The 19,852-nt window shown below is 43.4% G+C and overlaps 1 protein-coding gene across 1 annotated transcript in view; it reads left to right on the top strand.

Annotated features, from left to right (window-relative positions):
• Positions 1-19,852, top strand: part of fat3b (FAT atypical cadherin 3b) — a gene marked incomplete at both ends in the record, with an annotated part of 116,406 nt that overhangs the window by 88,848 nt on the left and 7,706 nt on the right. The window contains 12 exons of the mRNA XM_084074202.1: positions 106-383; positions 642-1,204; positions 1,418-1,549; positions 1,718-1,875; positions 2,239-2,755; positions 3,143-3,296; positions 8,152-8,308; positions 11,497-11,919; positions 13,107-13,332; positions 17,192-17,287; positions 18,093-18,152; positions 18,454-18,492. Coding sequence (XP_083930328.1) covers positions 106-383; positions 642-1,204; positions 1,418-1,549; positions 1,718-1,875; positions 2,239-2,755; positions 3,143-3,296; positions 8,152-8,308; positions 11,497-11,919; positions 13,107-13,332; positions 17,192-17,287; positions 18,093-18,152; positions 18,454-18,492 — 2,803 coding nt within the window. The remainder of the gene's footprint in view (positions 1-105; positions 384-641; positions 1,205-1,417; positions 1,550-1,717; positions 1,876-2,238; positions 2,756-3,142; positions 3,297-8,151; positions 8,309-11,496; positions 11,920-13,106; positions 13,333-17,191; positions 17,288-18,092; positions 18,153-18,453; positions 18,493-19,852) is intronic.

Genomic DNA, 19,852 nt, shown 5'->3' with positions numbered 1-19,852 from the left:
AATCTAAAGTGGTGCATTGCCTTGTACTGTAGTGTAACAATACAGGTTATATTGGCTCAGTTTCAGGTTGTTTTTTACAGATGTTATTTTGCTTCACTCTCCTAGGCCAGTGACGCAGGAAAACCACGTCTCACCTCCTCTTCCTGGGTGTTTCTGAGGGTCATCGGGAACAGTCAATACAAACCCTCCGTGTCTCCCCTGGAGATCTTCATCGTTATGCTGAACGATGTCTTCTCAGGCGGCCCAATCGGTCGGCTCTACGCGATGGACCGAGACACCAATGACGTGTTGTCGTTTACTCAGAAGCCCCAAGCCAAGAACTTGTTTCAGATCAACAGACAGGATGGAAGCATTGTGGCTCTGCCGGGGCTGGAACCTGGCAGGTGTGTAGAGTACCCTGCCGAACCAGACCCTCAAGAATCTTATTCGATTGCTATTCTGTTATTCTATGTACACTTGCATTTACAGTAAACCGACACAATGACAAAACAATGGCAATGGCAACTGCGAACAAAGACAATACAAAAAGCAAATGTGGTCGTTACAAAAGAGAAGAATTGATCATTTATGTATAGAGCGCAGCTTTAGAGTGACTTACATAGTGTACTATACACGTTTGTCATTGACCTCTCCCCACTCAGGTTCCAGATGAACACTACAGTGAGCGACGGACGATTCGCCGTGATCGCAGACGTATCCATTCAAGTGGAGCAGGTGACAGACATGCTGCTGCGCAGTGCCCTGACCTTGCGTTTTAACTCTCTGTCCCCGGAAGACCTCCTCAGCCGCTACCTGAGCCAGATCAAGCTAGTGCTACGCAGCCTCGCTGGCTGGAACTGGTCACCGGGCCTCCAGGATCCGCTCCATGTGCTCAGCGTGCAGCCGGTGATGGGCACCTCCGATGTAGAGCTGCTCGTCGCCATGGAGAGGCAGGAGACTCGGGGGGGCGGAGAGTTGGGGGGGTTCTACTCCCCCCAGGAGTTGGCCCTGAGGCTGGATGAGGCCGGGACACGGGGCCAGATCCGTGGGGTTCTTGCTGGCGCAGTGGCGGTGGGGCTGACCTGTTCTGGGAAGCTGGAGTGTGGCGACAGGGCATGTGAGCAGACCCTGGTCATGGAGGGTAACTCTCTGGTCACCTACAGCACGGAAAGGGTCAGCCTGGTGGCGCCGCGGTTCAGCCGCATCGAGACATGTACCTGTCCCGGTAAACATAATTGATCGAGCCAGTTGCTGTGTTGATTGGTCAATTGATAAATTCATTTGTTCATTCCTTTGTTGATTTCACACTTTCACTCTGAATTGTAAGATTTCATTATGTGTTTATTCTATTTTATTATTTTAAGCAGTCTGTTTTAACATGCTGGTCATTTGCCACATTACTCTTAAGAACAGACTTATACCTCCTCCGTCCAAACAGGAGGAACATGTCCCACGCCTATGGAACCGTGTGAGGGTCAGACATGTCCAGTGGACATGCAATGTGTTCGCTCTGGTCCAACAGCGACCTCTGTCTGCCAGTGTCTGCCTGACAAGCTGGACCAGTGTGCAGGTACTGTATGGTTGGGCCTTGCAGATGCATGCAGAATGCTGGACTAGTCTGGACTGGACACCAGAAACTTAGCTTTACACCTTGTTCTTTTTCTTTATGTTTTCTCTGTTCAATTGATGAAAATGTTGTTGCTTCCTTTATTTTGCCTCTATATTGTGTGTACCGCAGGCCAGACCTCTCTGAGCTTCTCTGGGAAAAGTTACATCAAGTACAGGGTGACAGAGAGGGTTCTGAGTGGAGAGATGAGGCTTGGTCTCAGAATCAGAACTCTGCAGGGGAGGGGAGTCATTATGTTCACCCGGGCCAACCCATGTACCATGTTAAAGGTACACGCACGCACGCACGCACACACGCGCACGCACACGCGAGAGTGTACTGTATGTATATATATTGTTTGTTTTGTTAATGTGTATATATATATGTATAAATATATATATATATGTGTATGTATATATATATATATGTGTGTATATATATATATATATATATATATATATATATACACACACACACACACACAAACCTACAGTACACTACATACCGTATACAGTACAATACAGCCCACAGCTGTACTGTACATTCTTCTGTGTTTTAATTGCGTGTTTTAAAGTGAATGAGACAGTAGTGAGAGTTCTTTGTTCCTATCAAGCTGTCATTCATAGTGTATAACATTCATCCCTCTCCCTCAGATTGAGGGGGGACGTCTCTGGTTCCAGCTGGACTGCGACAACACACTCGGCATCATGGGTATCTCCGGCAGACCAATAAATGACGGCCTTTGGCACGCTGTAGCTTTGGAGTTGACGCGAAACTACACCCTCCTGTCACTGGATGACAGCTACGTGGAGCGTCGCAGAGCAGCCAGGGCCCCCGTCCACCTGTGGCCCCTGGCCCCCGATTTGACTTTCTTCTTCGGGGCCCAAGTCAGGCCCCCGGTCAGGCCGGGCGAACGACCGAGCCTGGGGCCGAGGAGGACGCAGGGCCCGGGAGGCGCCAGGGGCCCTCCGAGGGCACAAGACGGGTTCCAAGGCTGCCTGGGTTCATTGGTGCTGAATGGGAACGAGCTGCCCCTGCAGAACAAGAGAAGCCGCTATGCTGAGATAGCCGGGCTCAGCGAGGTCAAGCTGGGCTGTGTGCTCTATCTAGACGCCTGTGTCAGCCAGCCCTGCCTCAACGGAGCCATCTGCAACAGCCTGCCCTCTGGAGGTCTGTGAGTGTAGGAGGGATAAAAATGAACTTAATTTATACTCATGTCATTTGTACTATACATTTCACATGAAGTGTAGCTCAAGAGTATGTGATGCAATTTTTCTGTGATTTACCTTAATACAATTTACCAATACTATCATGTTATTTATATCTACTATATAATGTTCAAGTTTATTATAATTTATATTACACACATTTTATAGATAGTCTCACTGCCTCTTTCCGGTGGCTATATGCAATGTCCCTGGTTTGATTTGGCTGGGTGCCAATATTGCATGTCATCTCTCTGCCCTTGTTTATTTAGTCAGTAATCTTTGCTTTTACATTGCATTTTTCCCCCCCGCTGAATTCACCCTTCCATGCCTTTTAATCTGTCCCCATCAGGATTCACATGCAGTTGCGGGACAGGGTACACTGGGGGGCGCTGTGAGACAGAGTTGACATCCTGCCAGCCCAACCCATGCCAGAATGGAGGGGAGTGTATGTCCATGGGTGGTGCCTTCGTCTGTGGCTGTCCCAGAGGCCTCGCAGGACTTATGTAAGAACCTCCAGTCAAGCACATGTTGTTAAGCCTCAGTGCTACGCAGACGGAGATCATGCGGTGGTGATGATGGTGATGAGGATGTTTATCCTACTAATGATTTAGGTAGCTTATTGTCACACAGTGCCTATTTGGACATCTGCTCTCATTGCATCTATCCATCCATCCATCCATCCATACATGGATCGACCAATCTATCTATCTATCTATCTATCTATCTATCTATCACAGGCACACACACACACACACACACACACACACACACACACACACACACACACACACACACACACACACACACACACACACACACACACACACACACACACACACACACACACACACTCCCTCTCTGCATGACTTCATACACGCACACACGCACGCTACTCCACATTAGCATGGTGCCAGTGCGCCGGCTCTGTTGTTATTGCGTGAGGTAATGTAATGGTTCTATTCTAATTCAATCAATCAGTGCTAAAGGCCTCCTTAATTACAGCTCAAAAACGCCTTTGAAACAACCCTTGTTCTCCCTCGGCTGTTCAGCATAGCCACCACTAGAGAGCAGATCTGTTTCACAAGACCAAATGAGTGACAGACACACGTTTTTGTATACCTGTTGGATAATATAAAAGTTGTACTAGCAGTGCCACCACCATATTACTACTACTGCTGCTGCTGCTACCACTACTACCAGTGGTGGAAAAAGTACTCAAATGTTTTTTTACTCAAGTAAAAGTATCAATACTGCAATGTAGAAGTACTCTGTTACAAGTAAAAGTCCGGAATTCAAAATGTACTTGAGTAAAAGTACCAAAGTATTGGTCTCCAAATGTACTTAAAGCACAAATAGTAAAAGTACAAAAATGTTTGAAAATAGCAGATCTACAAGCTCACGATGTGTCGCGATGCAACGCGTTGTGAGCTTGTAGTTTGGCTATTTTCAAATAGCCTTGGTATAAAATAGGGCTAAAGTGGTTAATGTATGTTTTATAATGTAATAATTTATATCTGCAAAGTAACGAGTGACTAAAGTTTTCAAATAATTGTAGTGGAATAAAGTACAATATTTGTCTCTGAGATGTAGTGGAGGAGAAGTAGAAAAAAGTATAGACAACTGGAAATTCTCCAGTAAAGTAAAAGTAGGCCTACCTCAAAATTGTACTTAAGTACAGCACTTGAGTAACTGTGCTTGAGTAAATGTACTTAGTTACTTTACACATGGATAATATAAAAGTGCTACTAGCAGTGCCACCACCATATTACTACTACTGCTGCTGCTGCTACCACTACTACTGCTAATGCACTGTAAAGATTGTCAATGTTAATGTACACATACAGTACATGTTGGTTGTATCTTTGTGTGCAACAAACCCTGAAAATGAGTGATACAGGGCCAGAGACATGCGCTCTGTTTGACGAGCCCTTGAGGCTAAGGTATTCTTTCCCATTCCGACAGGATGGGACCGCAGTTCCACACACTTTGATCCTACAGGATATTGAACAGGGCTCCCTCGTAAAAGAGATTTGGATCTCAATGGGATTTTACCTGTGTAAATAAAGGCTAAAATAAATAACTTAATATCGTAGAGTTTCTGGATAGACGAAACTCACGCCCGCAGATCTTCTGGGCACCCCCTCGGTTGCGCAACAATTGAGGGCAGCTCCCATACCAGGTAGTGAAACCTCCAGTCAGAATACCCACAATAGTGCAGTGGTGGAAGAAGTACTCACATTTTCAATTCAAATAATTTTAGTGGAGTGAAAGTACAATATTTGCCTCTGGGATGTAGTGGAGTAGAAGTAAAAGTACAGACAATTGGAAATACTCCAGTAAAGTAAAAATACCTCAACATTGTACTCAAGGACAGTACTTGAGTAAATGTACTTAGTTACTTTCCACCACTGCTGTAGCGCTTCTGTAGACGTTACTCAGGAACGTCAGCACCGTGCCAAATTAGTTTTCCTGCCTGAGGTGGTGAAGGCATTGGGCTGTCTTCACAATTCTTAGAAACTTGAAGCTGTCAACTCTCTCCACCACTAACCCGTTGATAATAATGAGGTCCAGCTTCTCCAGCTCAGGCGGAAGAGTGGCTGTCGGTTCTAGTCAGGTCGAAGTGTCCTTGAGCAAGACACTGAACCCCAACCGCTCTCGATTAGCAGGTTGGTGCCTTGCCACTGCCACCGGAGTGTGATTGTGTGTGGTTGAATGTAACGCACATCGTTAAGCACTTTGGATAAAGGCGCTATAGAAATGCAGACCATTAACTGTTACCATTTATGGTAGTGTTGTGGTGATCAGTTCACTACTGCTTGTGTTCCAGACTTTCCCGGGCCTTAAGTTCAATCAGGGTCTCAATTAGTCCCGCTTACCAAGAACATGTGTTTGAACCCGGAAACAGTCAACTTATAATAGAACATTTGTTGCATAAAGTACTGCTCTTGAAAAACATTTAGAAGAGTTGTCTGTGGAAAAAAAGCCAGAAAAAACACCCCACTTCATCATTTATACAGTTTGTGTTGCCATTGGCATGCATAAACACAGTCAGTATTGACTTTTAGATTCACTTGAACTACTTGCCAGTATAAAGACACACTTGTTCTTGACACGGTCAGTCTGTGGTTTACAGAGACTTATCTCATTGGAAATGGAAAGAGATATCTTTATATACTTCACCTAAAAGTAAAAACTGATTCACCAAGTTTCACACTTTCTTCACTCCACTCACACAGTTATTCAACAGGCATTTCCTGGTTGTTACACAGACATTGTCAGCTGGCAACGGCAAGGGAAAATAAATAAATAAATGGAAATGTGTTTTCTTTGGATTTGCTGTTAAGTCAGCTAAAAAGAATCCCATTCAGAAGAAATAATTGAAAGGAAAAATGAATGTTTTTCCTATCCTTTGTCACAGTGGGAGATCAGTGTGTGTGTGTGTGTGTGTGTGTGTGTGTGTGTGTGTGTGTGTGTGTGTGTGTGTTTGTGTGTGTGTGTGTGTGTGTGTGTGTGTGTGTGTGTGTGTGTGCGTGCCCCGTGCGTGCGTGCGTGCGTGCGTGAGCTCGTGTGCGCCCGTGCGTGTGTGTGTGTACGTGAGAGAATGTGCATGTGTGTATGTGTGTGTGTGTGTGTGTGTGTGTGTGTGTGTGTGCGCGCGTGTGTTTGTGTCTGCGTGGGCATTGTGTAGCCTACATTATGCGTGCTGTGTATGTGTGGGTGTTAACATATGCACCCAGGCAGGCTCCTGTGAATCAGAGCATGATCAAAACAATAACAATAATTCAATACAACTATAAAACAAAGCCTTGATTTGGCAAAGGAAATGAAGATGGGAACAATCACAGTCAAATAACTAAATTTAACATTATATATTTATTTCCTCTGTCTTTTGTTTCGCTTTTATCCCCATTTCACAGTGTAAAAATTGATTGAGGCTGTGTTTACAGTCACTAGGCATCTTGTAAAGAAAACAGGCACAGCCTTTTTACATTACACCCCTATGAGACATGTCCAAAAGGCGGCCGCACAGGGGCCGCTTTTAGAAGGCGCTAATCAGAGTGCTTCTTCTGGCCGAGGAGGAGAGCACTTTTAAAAGTACAGAATAGTTTAACTTTTTCAGAAACGTGCTAATGACATGGACCACTTCTTTTCGGCATGCAGAGCTGCTCGTCCGAGCTGGTCTCTCTATGCGTCCTATTGGACACAGAAGTAGAGCTCTTCACAGGTTAAAAAAAGCGGAACCGAACCGAAATGGCCGTTCCGACTCTTTTTTTTTCTTCCAGAACCGGACCCTAATTGGCTCCGTGAAATTTGTTCCGAGATCCGATTATTTCGGAGATTCCGAGACAGACCCGACCCAGACACTTTCAAAAAAGCGCATATGAAACTATAAAAGTAAATAAATATATGTGCGCAGAGGTATTCTTTTAATATGCATGACAAAAGGTTTTCTTACTAAATAAATGTGGATGTTTGCCTTGCAGCATGATGGTGCGCATGCATTGTGTAATGTGTAGCTCAACTTTTTTTTTGCGCTGCAGTAATCTGATCTTAAACCAGCATAAAACAACACACAAGATGCACAGTGTTGCTGCTGCACTAACCTGATCCTAGGTCTGTCTAACCAGAGTCCTAGCCGTCCCTCATACTCTTCTGCCTAACAAAAACACTATATCAAACCTACAATTGTGTTATATAATTACATTGTATTCGCTAAATTCATCGTGGAGTTGTTTCTTAAAGGCAGGTATTAACCACTTGAACAAATAGCCGATCTACAAGCTCACGACTCGTGGCGAAGACATTTGGTGTAAATTGACAAAGAACGAACCAAATGCAGTGTAACTCGGGTCCGTAAGTATAGAGGGTCTAAATGGTTAATATATTGCGGATTCACAAGTATCAGCCTACTGATCCAGTCGGAGCAAGCTAGGAGCACTGCCCGCCAGGAGGTCAGAGCGGGGGAGGCCAAACATATGCAGTCGGTTTCTGTTTGACAGCTTGTCGATAAAAGATCAATACATTTTAGGCAAGAAACATGCCATGCAGTTGCACTATCTTGATTAATTTCTTATCTACAACTACTAGTTTAAAACTTTGTTATCAATATTTATTAGACTTTTCATAGAGTCGATTGCACAACCCTTCACCCCTGGCCCTTCTTATATTTTTCTCTTATTATTTTTCAGTAGAAAGAAACGCTGTAGGCAGTATGTTTCCTTTATAAAAGGTGTTTAGTGTGAAAATACCATAACTGTGCAGATGTACGTTGTATTTGCAGGTCTCAGGTTTGCTATCATTCATCCCTCCCAACCGCTGTATAATATACCTAATGTCTTGTGCCTGTGCTTTTTGCAGATGTGATGAGGATGTAAATGAGTGTGAGCTGGAAGAGTGCGAGAATGGAGGAGAGTGTGTGAACACATTCGGGGCGTTCTACTGTAACTGTTCTGATGTGTATGGCGATCAGTTCTGTGACGATCAAAGCCCAGGCGAGCCAGGGGGCGACACACAGGTATAGTATCAATTCATTCAATCAATTAATCAAGTATCAATACTCTTAAGCCTACAGAGGGTTTCAGTTGAAATGTTACAGTCCTATAGTCTAGGGGAATAAAGGATTGTCACATACGGGTTGGAAAGTGAAGTCTGGTTTTCATTGACTGTTTCTTTTCTTATTTTTTTGTTTTGCATGATTTTACCATGAATTATTTTTAGATATGATTTTATACACTTGATTTTAGACAATAGCATCTGGCGCAAAACAATAAACAAATAAATCAACCTAAACCTAACCTTGTCCCCAGGTGTTTAAGTGCTTAAGTGGGCAACCCCAAACAATCACTTAAGCAGCACCTGGAATTAACCACCCATACTCACAGACCCACTCACTGACGTGTGATAGTTTTATACAACTAGATTCTGCCAAGTCCCGGAAAAGACGTGCTGTGATTGGCCAGTAGTCACTTTGAGTGGCAGTTGGGGCAAACGCTCGCCCCAAAACATGATTTACTATTCTGTCCCTATTGGTACGTAACTCGGACGGTGCTTAGCTCGCTCGTGACGGGCACGAGCGAGCTAAAGCGAGCGAGTTGCCGAACGTTGCGAAGTCCGAGTTACGTACCTTTTTTGGACCGCGCCTCCGTCGCGGTCCAAAACTAACCTTTTTCGGCAAAAAAACAATTGTCCACGCCTCCACGGTTGTCGGAAAAAAAGAGTGCCAGCAGTGGGATTTTATCACAGGAGGTAGAGGTCGGCAGTTAAATGCTTAACGAGCCACGCCACCTAACCAGTCGCAACGATAGGGTTCTCGGCAGTATTAGAATGCTTGCTTTTACAGAGGGAAACAAATAGATAATTCTGGAGTTTTGCTAGACTGACTAAATTAACATTATTATTTCATAATCATGATTATTTGTTGGGGAAAAGTAGTATTTCTATTCCACAACTCTTTTTTAAAACTCTGTGGATTTATCATTTTCTTTTTCACGTTGTGGCTCAAGCCATCTAGAAGAGGGTCCCTGTGTGTGTGTGTGTGTGTGTGTGTGTGTGTGTGTGTGTGTGTGTGTGTGTGTGTGTGTGTGTGTGTGTGTGTGTGTGTGTGTGTGTGTGTGTGTGTGTGTGTGTGTGTGTGTGTGTGTGTGTGTGTGTGTGTGTGTGTGTGTCTGTGTGTCTGTGTGTCTGTTTGTGTGACTATGTGTCCGGAACTAAGATAGACCTTTACTGATGGACTGATCACCGCCAAATGTCTTGTGCACACTGCCAGTAGGCTACAGAAATACCTCCACTGAATTCTAATTCCCTTTTTACATATCTTTTATACTTTTTGAAATATTGAACTTGAATTTCATAATCTAAGTCTGTATCGGAGTATAGATGTATCATAGAAGACGACTGATGTCATAGAAGACTTATGTCACAAGATGGCCATCCGAGATTGAGGTCCAAGATCCACATTACGGAAATAGAATTCGATAGGATACGATTTGATTTCATGAAAATGTTAATAAAATAAAGGTTCATGACTCTCAGCCCTTTAATTGCCTTCTAATCAGTGACTCTTTCAGATCCCCTGGAGCAGTGTTTAAAGCCACTGAAAACTGATCAATAGCCTCAAGAACTTCGTTTGGCCTGCTAATCAAGTCACCTTGGCTTGTATCATTGTCAGGGAAAGGGCAGAATGGTTGTTTCACTGTAAATGTTGTTGTTCCCCCTGCTCTTAATTAATCTCACTGGTTGTTCTGTTCACCAGAGGTATAGTAATTCAATACATGTACTCCGAAGATAGGAACAGCTACCCGAAACTTATGAAATAAATTAAAGCCCTCTTCCTCATGAACAGACTATGCACCGCTTTCAACGGATAATTTAATTAAAAGTTTGCCATGTCACTACTACAAGGTGTGCCACTGCCAAGTTTAGGTTTACACATGCACGCACTAACGAACGCGAGTGCATACAGTAGGGGGGTGGAAATAAAGAACCTGAAAGTAAGAAGTACGCTTTGTTTCATTGTTTGTATGCTGGATTTAGTCACACTTCATAGATAATACTAAATATTGAAAACATTTTTGCACGATCCTGCAGGCAGTGTATATGTTGAACATCCCAACTCGTCGTCCCTTTCATCTCACGTCTCTCTCCACAACTCCTCTGCAATGCTCTGGTGCCTCATAGGGGACATGCCTCAAACAAAACAAAAAAAAAACTGATTTAGACAATATTCTTTAGCTCTATAAAATACCCATGTTAAATAGTAAAACATACAGTACTCACCTTTATACTGTCAAAGTTTAACTATTGTCTAGAGCAGGGGTCTTCAACGTTTTTCGGCCCTAGGACCCCGTAGCTGAGAAAGAGATGAAGCAGGGACCCCCCGCTACAAAACTGTGTTGCAGATTAAACTCTTTCATAGATTTCATAGATAGTTTGATTCATGCTAATGTGTATTTTCAGACTGTTAAAGACGGGGTGCCGTGATTTTCAGTGATCCCCCCCCCTCCCTAAAACGTAATCATCAGGTATTATGGTTATACTAGGAGGAAGATTTTTTTTTTTTTTTAAAGTGTACAGAAAATTATGTTTTTATGTGGACACTCCTCCAGTTCATTATGTATACCTGGTTCTCACCTTAGCACCTCCTCCACCACCTTAGCACCACCCACCTGTCCTAGTCCCTCCTCCTCCTCATGCCCACACCTGTTGTGTTATGATAATGAGGGGGAGGGTATAATTTGACTGTGTCATTAAAGTGCTGTTTTTCTATTGGCACGTTTGACCCTCAAGGTTTCAGCCTCCAGGAAGAAACTCAAAATAGTCAGAGAAGACATAAAACACCATAAAAACACCACCAGGGGGCTTAATGAAGTTCTATCAACCTCATAGACACATGAAAAACTGAAAAAGTGCAAAACCATGGCACCACCTCTTTAACCTTTTAAACCCTCAATATTTATAAACCCTCAACTTGACCGTTGGCTCTGTTCTTGGTCTGCTCTTTTTCCCCTCTACGGCAACTCTCACAAAGATTCGGCGGACCCCCTGTAGTAACTCTGAGGACCCCCTAGGGGTCACGGACCCCCTGTTGAAGACCCCTGATCTATAGAGAGAAAAAACAGGAAAACACCTACCTATCAGTTTTAAAACAAGTTTACAGTTAATAACCGTAATGTTAGTATATAACACTGACATCACTGCTCCCAGGCAGAGCCCCTGTCCTACATTGGCCCGGGCGAGATCATCGGCATCGGGGTCCTCGTCTTCGTCGTCATCCTCCTCGCCGTCCTCTTCGTCACCTTCAGGAAGAAGCTCACCTTCAGGAAAGGCGAGCCGGACGCCGGCCCGGGTACTCAGGCCTCGGGGATGGCGGTGTCGGCGATCTCCACGGAGGCCAGCTACATGCTGCGTAAGACCGGCATGTGTGCAGAAGGGATCGAGTTCAAGGCCATGCGCGTGCCGGGCTCCCCAGGGACCGCCGGCTGCTATGGTGCGGACGTGGCTGGAGCGGGGAGCGGGGGGCCTCCTCAGGTCATGGTGCGGCCCAATACACACTCCCCACTGCCGGGAGGTCTCTGTAACCAGGCCATCATGGATGGAGACAGGACTATGTCCAGTGAATGCAGTCAGGTACTGTATGATGATGATGATGATGATGATGATGATGTGTGTGTGTGTGTGTGTGTGTGTGTGTGTGTGTGTGTGTGTGTGTGTGTGTGTGTGTGTGTGTGTGTGTGTGTGTGTGTGTGTGTGTGTGTGTGTGTGTGTGTGTGTGTGTGTGTGTGTGTGTGTGTGCGTATGCCTGTGTGTGCCTCATGATTAAAATCTAATTCTATGTGCTGTAATGAATTTCCCTTAAAAGATTACACTACACATTCTGACTCCCAGGTTATATTATACTCCCCTGTCAGGTCACTTTTCAACGTTCCCGGTTGTCCCGTGTGACACTTACTGACAATGGAAAGTGGCCAGGGGTTCTCACTCCCAAATCTTAATAGGTTGAAGCGCCAGTAAAAGCATTTAAAACCAGGCAGGCCACAATCAGAATCAGACTTGAGCCCGGCGAGGCACGTGGGTGCCCATGCCGTGTGGTTCGATGTCCACTTCATGCCGACTCAGTAGGGGGGGGGGGGGGCGATATGGGTATATCTCACGATACGATATCTGTGGCAATATTAGGCCCTCGATAACAATAATATCACGAATCACGATATTCGATATATTGCGATATCACGATATTCGATATATTGCAAGAAATGTCACCAACGATATATCACGATAGTCCTTGTATTCAATTCATAAACACATAAAATAGCACCAAACAGTTCAAAATCATCACACAAATACAGGAAAAAAACAACACTGCTGTATATGTACAGAGTCGGAAAGACAACGTATCACAAACGAAAAAATGAATAATAATAATCTAATATCGATATTTTTCGGCAGTATATGGATTATTTATCGCGGGAGGAAGTATCGTGATATATCGCGATATCGATATATCGTCCCACCCCTACGACTCAGTGCTGTTTAGTTGCATACCAGTTGGAATTGTAAATCATGTCATCTTGTGTGTTTGTGTGTGTGTGTGTGTGTGTGTGTGTGTGTGTGTGTGTGTGTGTGTGTGTGTGTGTGTGTGTGTGTGTGTGTGTGTGTGTGTGTGTGTGTGTGTGTGTGTGTGTGTGTGTGTGTGTTGTGTGCGCATGTGTGCGCGTGTGCATGCATGTGTGCGTGTGTGTGTGTGTGTGTGTGCGTGCGTGCGTGTGTGTGTGCGTGTGTGTGTGTGTGTGACGTGGCACACTCCATCCCATCAGTTGAGCAGCTTCTTGTCAGATGGCCCTCATAGCCGGGGTGGGGCCAGCAGGAGGGGCGTGGCCGTGTGTAGCGTGGCGCCTAATCTCCCGTCAGCATCGCCCTGTCGCTCAGAACATAGCCCCGCCCACAAAGTGTCATGGGACCGAGAGGCAGACAGGGAGGAGGACCAATGGGAAGAGAGTGCCTATGAGCTGGAGACAACGCACACACCTAACAGCGCACAGGGTGAGTGCATCCTGTGCCTCATCAAAACACACAAATCGATGAATGAATAATACATGTAGCCAGTGTGTCCACAGGGATTGCATTTCACAGTGATCCCTTTGATCTCCCGTATGAATCGATGAATGGAGTGAGATAATAAAGCCTGTTTGGATTACATAAGATGTTTTTGCTCCTCTGTAGTGGTGGAAAAAGTGTTCACATATTCAAAAGGTACTTGAGTAAAAGTACAAAAGTATTGGTAATGTATTTTTTTATAATGATAATCAAAATCTTCAAAGTAACTAGTAACTAAAGTTTTCAAATCATTTTAGTGGAGTAAAAGTACAATATTTGCCTCTGAGATGTAGTTGAGTAGAAGTAAAAGTTTTGAAAATTGGAAATACTCCAGTAAAGTCAAAATACCTCAAAATTGTACTTAAATACAGTACTTGAGTAAATGTACTTAGTTACTTTCACCACTGCTCCTCTGTGATACGTATAGCACTATGAAGACATAGGATAGTCCTAGAGAAGGTAGAGCCGTTGTGTCAAATCATTGTTTCATTGAGGACCAAACCCAGACCAAGATCAATACACTCAGGGACCAGGGCTTCAAAAGTGTGATTGGATTTAAACTATTACTGTATACTAACTGGATATTTAAAAAAAAAACGATCAATGAGATTACGAGATTATCTTTCACATTCGGTATTGGATTTGGTGATCTAATCCTAGAAGCTTAAATGTTGCTTCTGCGTTTTTCAAAACCCTTTAAATTAGAGAGCCAAAAACTCTTGAGGACTTTTAGAAAATACACCGTGTGTCATAAAGAAATTGATTAAATAGTAAGACACAAATGTTTATATTCTGATAAAGTAGTGGATATTCTGCCCTCAGATCCTCTGCATTTTCCACTCTCTACCATCCATGGTTGTATCTGGAAACCAGACGAATCTGCCGCTCGGTTGTGATTGGATTTCGCTGCCCCCGAAGGTGTTGGGCACCAATCAGGACCCAGCATGCAAATATGGGGCGGGTTTATCACCAGTAGCATTTTTTGTATCTGCTCCTTGGAAATGCAGGTTCCACACAGAGATTCCAGACTAATATCTACGCAGTGATATTAGTCTGGCCATGCCAGGCTAGTATCTTACATCTGGTTCAGTAAGGTTAGGTTAGAAAATGTTTATGTTTGGAGTACAAATAATTATGTCTTTGAGTCCCACGAGTTTTATTCTCACATTTTTTTATAGAGAGTTAGAGAGAGTTTATATCTAAGAATTCTGAGATTAGTTTTTTACTGTGAGATACTGTAGGCAATTTGAACAAAACAAATGTTGACCTATACAGTAAAGTCAACGAGGAAAAGAACATGTAATACTAAGACAAAGTTGGGACGAATTCACCATCTCATGATGAAATGGTAAAAAAAAAAAAATCTACTCGGTCTGTGTCTCATAGAGGGCTGTGGACACTTCAGAAACCCGCCTACCAGTTGTTGTTTTTTCAAACAAGATTTAAATGTTTTAATTTATATTTTTATCAGCGCGAGAACAATGGATTATAGCTTGCTAACTTTCCAGGAATAGAAATCCTGCAGTTTCTATTAGCTTGGATTCCCCATCGATGATGTCACTGGTAGGCGGGTTTCCGAACTGTCAGTGAGTAGACAAAAATGTTGTCATAGTATAATGAGCATTAGTGAGGACCAATTATATGAAGATAGGTTGAAAATTGGTGAAGTTGTCCTTTAACTAACATTTACAAGAAAAATCATGGACTTCCATAATGACATTATGTTGCAGATTGTTTAGTTATACGGTTATTGGTTGTGTTGATGCTTAGGCATGTGTTTGATGTTGTGTTGCGGTTAGGATATGGATATGGGAGGGCAGAGTGCCCGCTGGGCCAGGCTGAATAATGCTTCCTTCATAAATGCCGTCCGACAGGGTTACATGTCGCCTTTCCGACATGTCGCCTTTCCGACGTTAACTAACCCTATATCTAACCCTAACCCTAACCGCACGCAGAAGCCACTAGTCGGAGTAGTGAGATGTCGGAATGCAGACATTACCCCGTCCAACAGCTATTACCCACAACATTTGTATAAATAAACAAAACCTAGACACAAGTCTCATACTAACTTCCATAGCTTTTTGTCAAGCTGGATTGTCAATGAGAAATTAACTTTTGGATAGGATGTTTGTGCAGTGAAATGTATTATGTTTTGAGTATTGCTTTTGGAGATTGTTACCAACAAAGCGAGCCATCTTTATCTTCTCTAAACTTAGTCTGTTAAGAAATGGCAACGCATTCATATTAATTACATCTCACAAAGCACACCGACAGCAGGCTCTGACAACAAGAGTATAGGGAATTTCATGGTGTGTGCGTGCGTGCGTGTTGCAAGTGGATTGCACAGCCGGTGTCAGTGTTTATCTTCAGTTTTCTACACAATGTAGATACCTCTTTTGCATTTCAGCAGACAGCATACTCATCTCTCTCTCTCTGTCTCTCTCTCTCTCTCTCTCTCTCTCTCACCTGTTTTCAAAAACATTCTTAAATGAATTTATTTGTATTCCGTTTTTCTAAACAACATCACAAAGAGCTTTACAGACAAAAAATAAACAAACAAAACAGAATATAGTCGAAAATCTGCAGAAAACAGCTTTAAGATATAGCAATCATCTGCAAATAACACTTGATATTGAGGTATGTCTTCAGAAGTGATTTAAACAAAGGCAGTGATGTTGCTAACATGCTAGCTTGGGTTCCTGGACAGCAAATGACCTGATCGCCCCAGGTAATGAGGCACAAGGAGGGCCCTATTTGAGGATCTAAGGCTACGCACACACAGGCTTATAGGGGACAAGCAAATCTGAAATGTAACGAGGAGCCTGTCTTGAGTGTACTGTTCTGTGTTTTCTTTAACTCATTCACTGCCTCTGACGTAATTGACGTAATTAACCAATACTGCCACTGACGTAAAAAACATATTTTTATTTATTGTTTTCAAATTTGACCCAAAGGAGATATGATTTTTCGAAGATCTAGACTCCCATCCACTTCCTTGTTAACGTAAAACTTAAAAATTCTGTATCTCGGCTCCTGAGTACTTTTTTTCAATGAAAAATCTCTGGCAGTGGGCAAACGCAAAAAAAAAAAAATCTGGCAGTGAATGAGTTAATGGCTGCCATCGCAAAAATCAAGCAACGCAGATTGATATGAGCCAGGTGCTCTGAGTCTTTGATTGGACAGCGGTCTGTTATTGAGATCAGCGTTCATTATTGAAAAATAACAGACCGCTGAATTCAGCGATTGACCAATCAGAATCAAGCATTCAACCCAGCCATGTAGTAAGTTGCAAATAATACAGTACGTTGTGATATCCTCGTGTGTGTGTTTGTGTGTGTGCGTGTGTGCGTGTGTGTGTGTGTGTGTGTGTGTGTGTGTGTGTGCGTGTGCGTGTGCGTGTGTGTGAGTGTGTGTGTGTGTGTGTGTGCAGTAATACTGTGTGAAATATAGCAGTGCACCCTGATTGCACCAGGTCACACTCACACAACATTTTAAGACCAACTAAATAGGCTCAAGATCATTAAAAACAACGTCGTAAAAATGACAACTGCGTCGGTCTGAAAATAGCTATGCTAATGGCGCTACCCCTTTGGGCCCTTTGTCTTGTGCCCGGGCGGAAGATAGGCCACAGAGAGTGTATAAATGTAAAATACATTTGTACACTCTCTGAATTACAAATGGATATATGAAGTAACAGTGAGGATTTTACTGAGTAGTGGTTATGCATATTGTTACATAGTCACATTTGTCAATGTGTGTGTGTGTGTGTGTGTGTGTGTGTGTGTGTGTGTGTGTGTGTTTTCAGTGGAAGCGTCGGACCTCATGGAGGTAACGTCTTTCTCAGGCCCCACTTCTGACGTCTCCCTGAGAACCTATACGTCTGAGTCCTTTGATGACAACGGTAAGATGTTTCATTTCATTTCATTGGTAACATGTAGCCTAAGTATGGCATCGCTACCAAGCCAATCAGATGTGTTTTAAAGCAGTGGTTCTCAAATGTTTTCATGTCGAGGACCATTAGCACCATACTTCTACAAAAGGCTTTCTTTTTTATTGATTGGTGCTTTTGCAAAAAAGTGGTTTCAGAAACTAGTAGAAGGCTCGGCTCCTTAATGAAATGGAACAAGTCTTCTCATTCCCTTGAGTTTTACTGCTTGAAGTTCAGCGAACTCTTTTCTTCCATAAACATTGCTTACTTCCATGCTGCTACTGTAAATACAACACGGTGGTCACACTAATGATTGTTTGTGCGTGTGTGCGTGCGTGCGTGCGTGCGTGCGTGCGTGCGTGCGTGCGTGCATGCGTGCGTGGTGGTGGTGAAATCATCTGTGTCTGTGCTTTGTTTTCTGTCCAATTACTGTCACTGGAAAAAGAACATAAGTCAGACCTCAGATACAGCTGCACAGATTCAAACATCTTTGAGACACACACATCCTCATGCACGCACATACACACACAGTACATTGGCCTATACACAAGCATGCCGGTGAGACTACAGAAACACATGCAGTCTGCAGGCTAAACTCCCAAGCTCTGTAACCACACTGTGAAATGTTGAGTGTTACTTTAACCTTATGGGTCCATTTGGTTATGTGTGTACACTCTTGAGTTGAATCAACACAGGTTTTTACTGCCCCAGTACATGAAATAATACCCTTTTCATGCACACACTCACGTTCTCCCCTCTTTCTTGTCTCTCTCCCCAGCTTCCATAGTGACAGTAATACGTCTCGTCAATGATGCTGTTGACAGCATTGAAAGTGAAGGTACATAATTGCAAAAAGAACCACGAAAAACACAACTCAATTCAAAGGAATTAGTATCTTTGGCACAGAACAGTGCCAAAGAGAATTCTGTCTCTTTTGTTCTCTTTGTTATTCTGTACAGCAAACCCCTTTACTGTTCAGTTAACCTTCTGTCATTTCAGTTCATCCTATTGAACTGGTTTTATACGATCTACCTTAAGTGACACCAGATCTGCTTCTTGCGTTTCAATCTTTCACTCTTTTCTCTCTTTGTCTTGTCTGCCTTTGTACTGTAATGTCTCTCCTTCTCTCTCTTTCATAGTGTCAGGCTTGGACAGAGGACAGTGCAGTAACAGCCCTGGTGAGTGTCTCACAATTGTTCCAAAATCTGAACTCAACACTTGCGGTCTCTGTTGCCATGTAACTCAGTCTGAATGATCAATGATCAAAGTCATTTCCATTCTCGTTTGAGTACTTTGTACTCATCAAACTGTTCCATCGCATTTCATAACCACAATCCACTGACTCATGATGAGACATCGGTTGTTTTCATTGTATTCATTATTTTGCAATTAATTTATTGATCTTAAGTTTTAATTAACCAGAATTCCTTTCATAACATTTGACTTTTTATTCATTATTTGTTCTTTTAAGAGGAAAACAACAAAGAGACAACATAATGTTTGCAGACAACAGCACACACACGCACACGCGGGCGCACACACACACACACACACACACACACACACACACACACACACACACACACACACACACACACACACACACACACAAACTAATTCTAAACTATGGTGGAAATTCTGCTATAGAACCTCTGAAATAATACATATATAATATATGAGTAACTGTTTATCTAGGAGCAGAGAGATGCAGTAGATCTCAAATGAACATAATGGTGGCAGCTCCTTATAACAGTTTGATCTCGCCAACAGAGACAGTTTAGTTTAAGCTATAAATCGTCTTTCAATGAGACGGAGCAGCATGCATGAAAGTTATTTTTCAGCTCTGTCCTTCAGAACAGATAACACAGTCACAGATGATTGAAAACAGTAATCTCCAACAAGGTTTTTCGAAACATTACAGAGAACATACAGTATGTAAGAAGATAAAAGTGGAAGATAAAACTGTTCCAGTTAGGGCTACTACACACTGCAAGATTTTTGTTATGATTATGCTTTCGGGGACCTATTTTGGCGCTCGCCGTCAAAACCCCGATCTGACGCAAGATCTGGCTTTACTCGCCGAGGTGTTGCTCGCTGTGTGTGAAAGGCACTGCGAGACGAACCGGCCGCGCCTTCCCGAGCGTTTCTTTTTTCCTCTATAATTTAGAGTAGCCAATCATTTTTTTACCCCATTTTTCTCCCCAATTTAGTCATTATGCCAATTGATTCCTCCCCACACACATTTCTGTGCTGTCACTGCTGTTGTATCCTACTGACTCACCTGCCAGTGACTCCCCACTGACAGGTGCCACCCCAGCCCGTAGGAGCACATGCAGTGACCAATATCACCCTCCCCGCCCGGCTTCCATCCCCCGAACACGGGCCAATTGTGTTCGCTTAGACGCCCGACAAAGCCGGATGCACCACAGTGGATTCGAACCCACAACCTCCGTGGTGATGGGCAGAGACTATACCTCTGCGCCACCCGAGCGTTTCTAGAGATCTAGCACGTTTGATATTTGGCTTTGTCGCAGACTG

Source organism: Gymnoscopelus microlampas, assembly GCF_963454915.1.
Source record: "Gymnoscopelus microlampas genome assembly, chromosome: 12".
Lineage (NCBI taxonomy): Eukaryota > Metazoa > Chordata > Actinopteri > Myctophiformes > Myctophidae > Gymnoscopelus > Gymnoscopelus microlampas.
The sequence above is the reverse complement of the archived record's forward strand: the minus strand, read 5'-3'. Positions and strand labels throughout refer to the sequence as shown.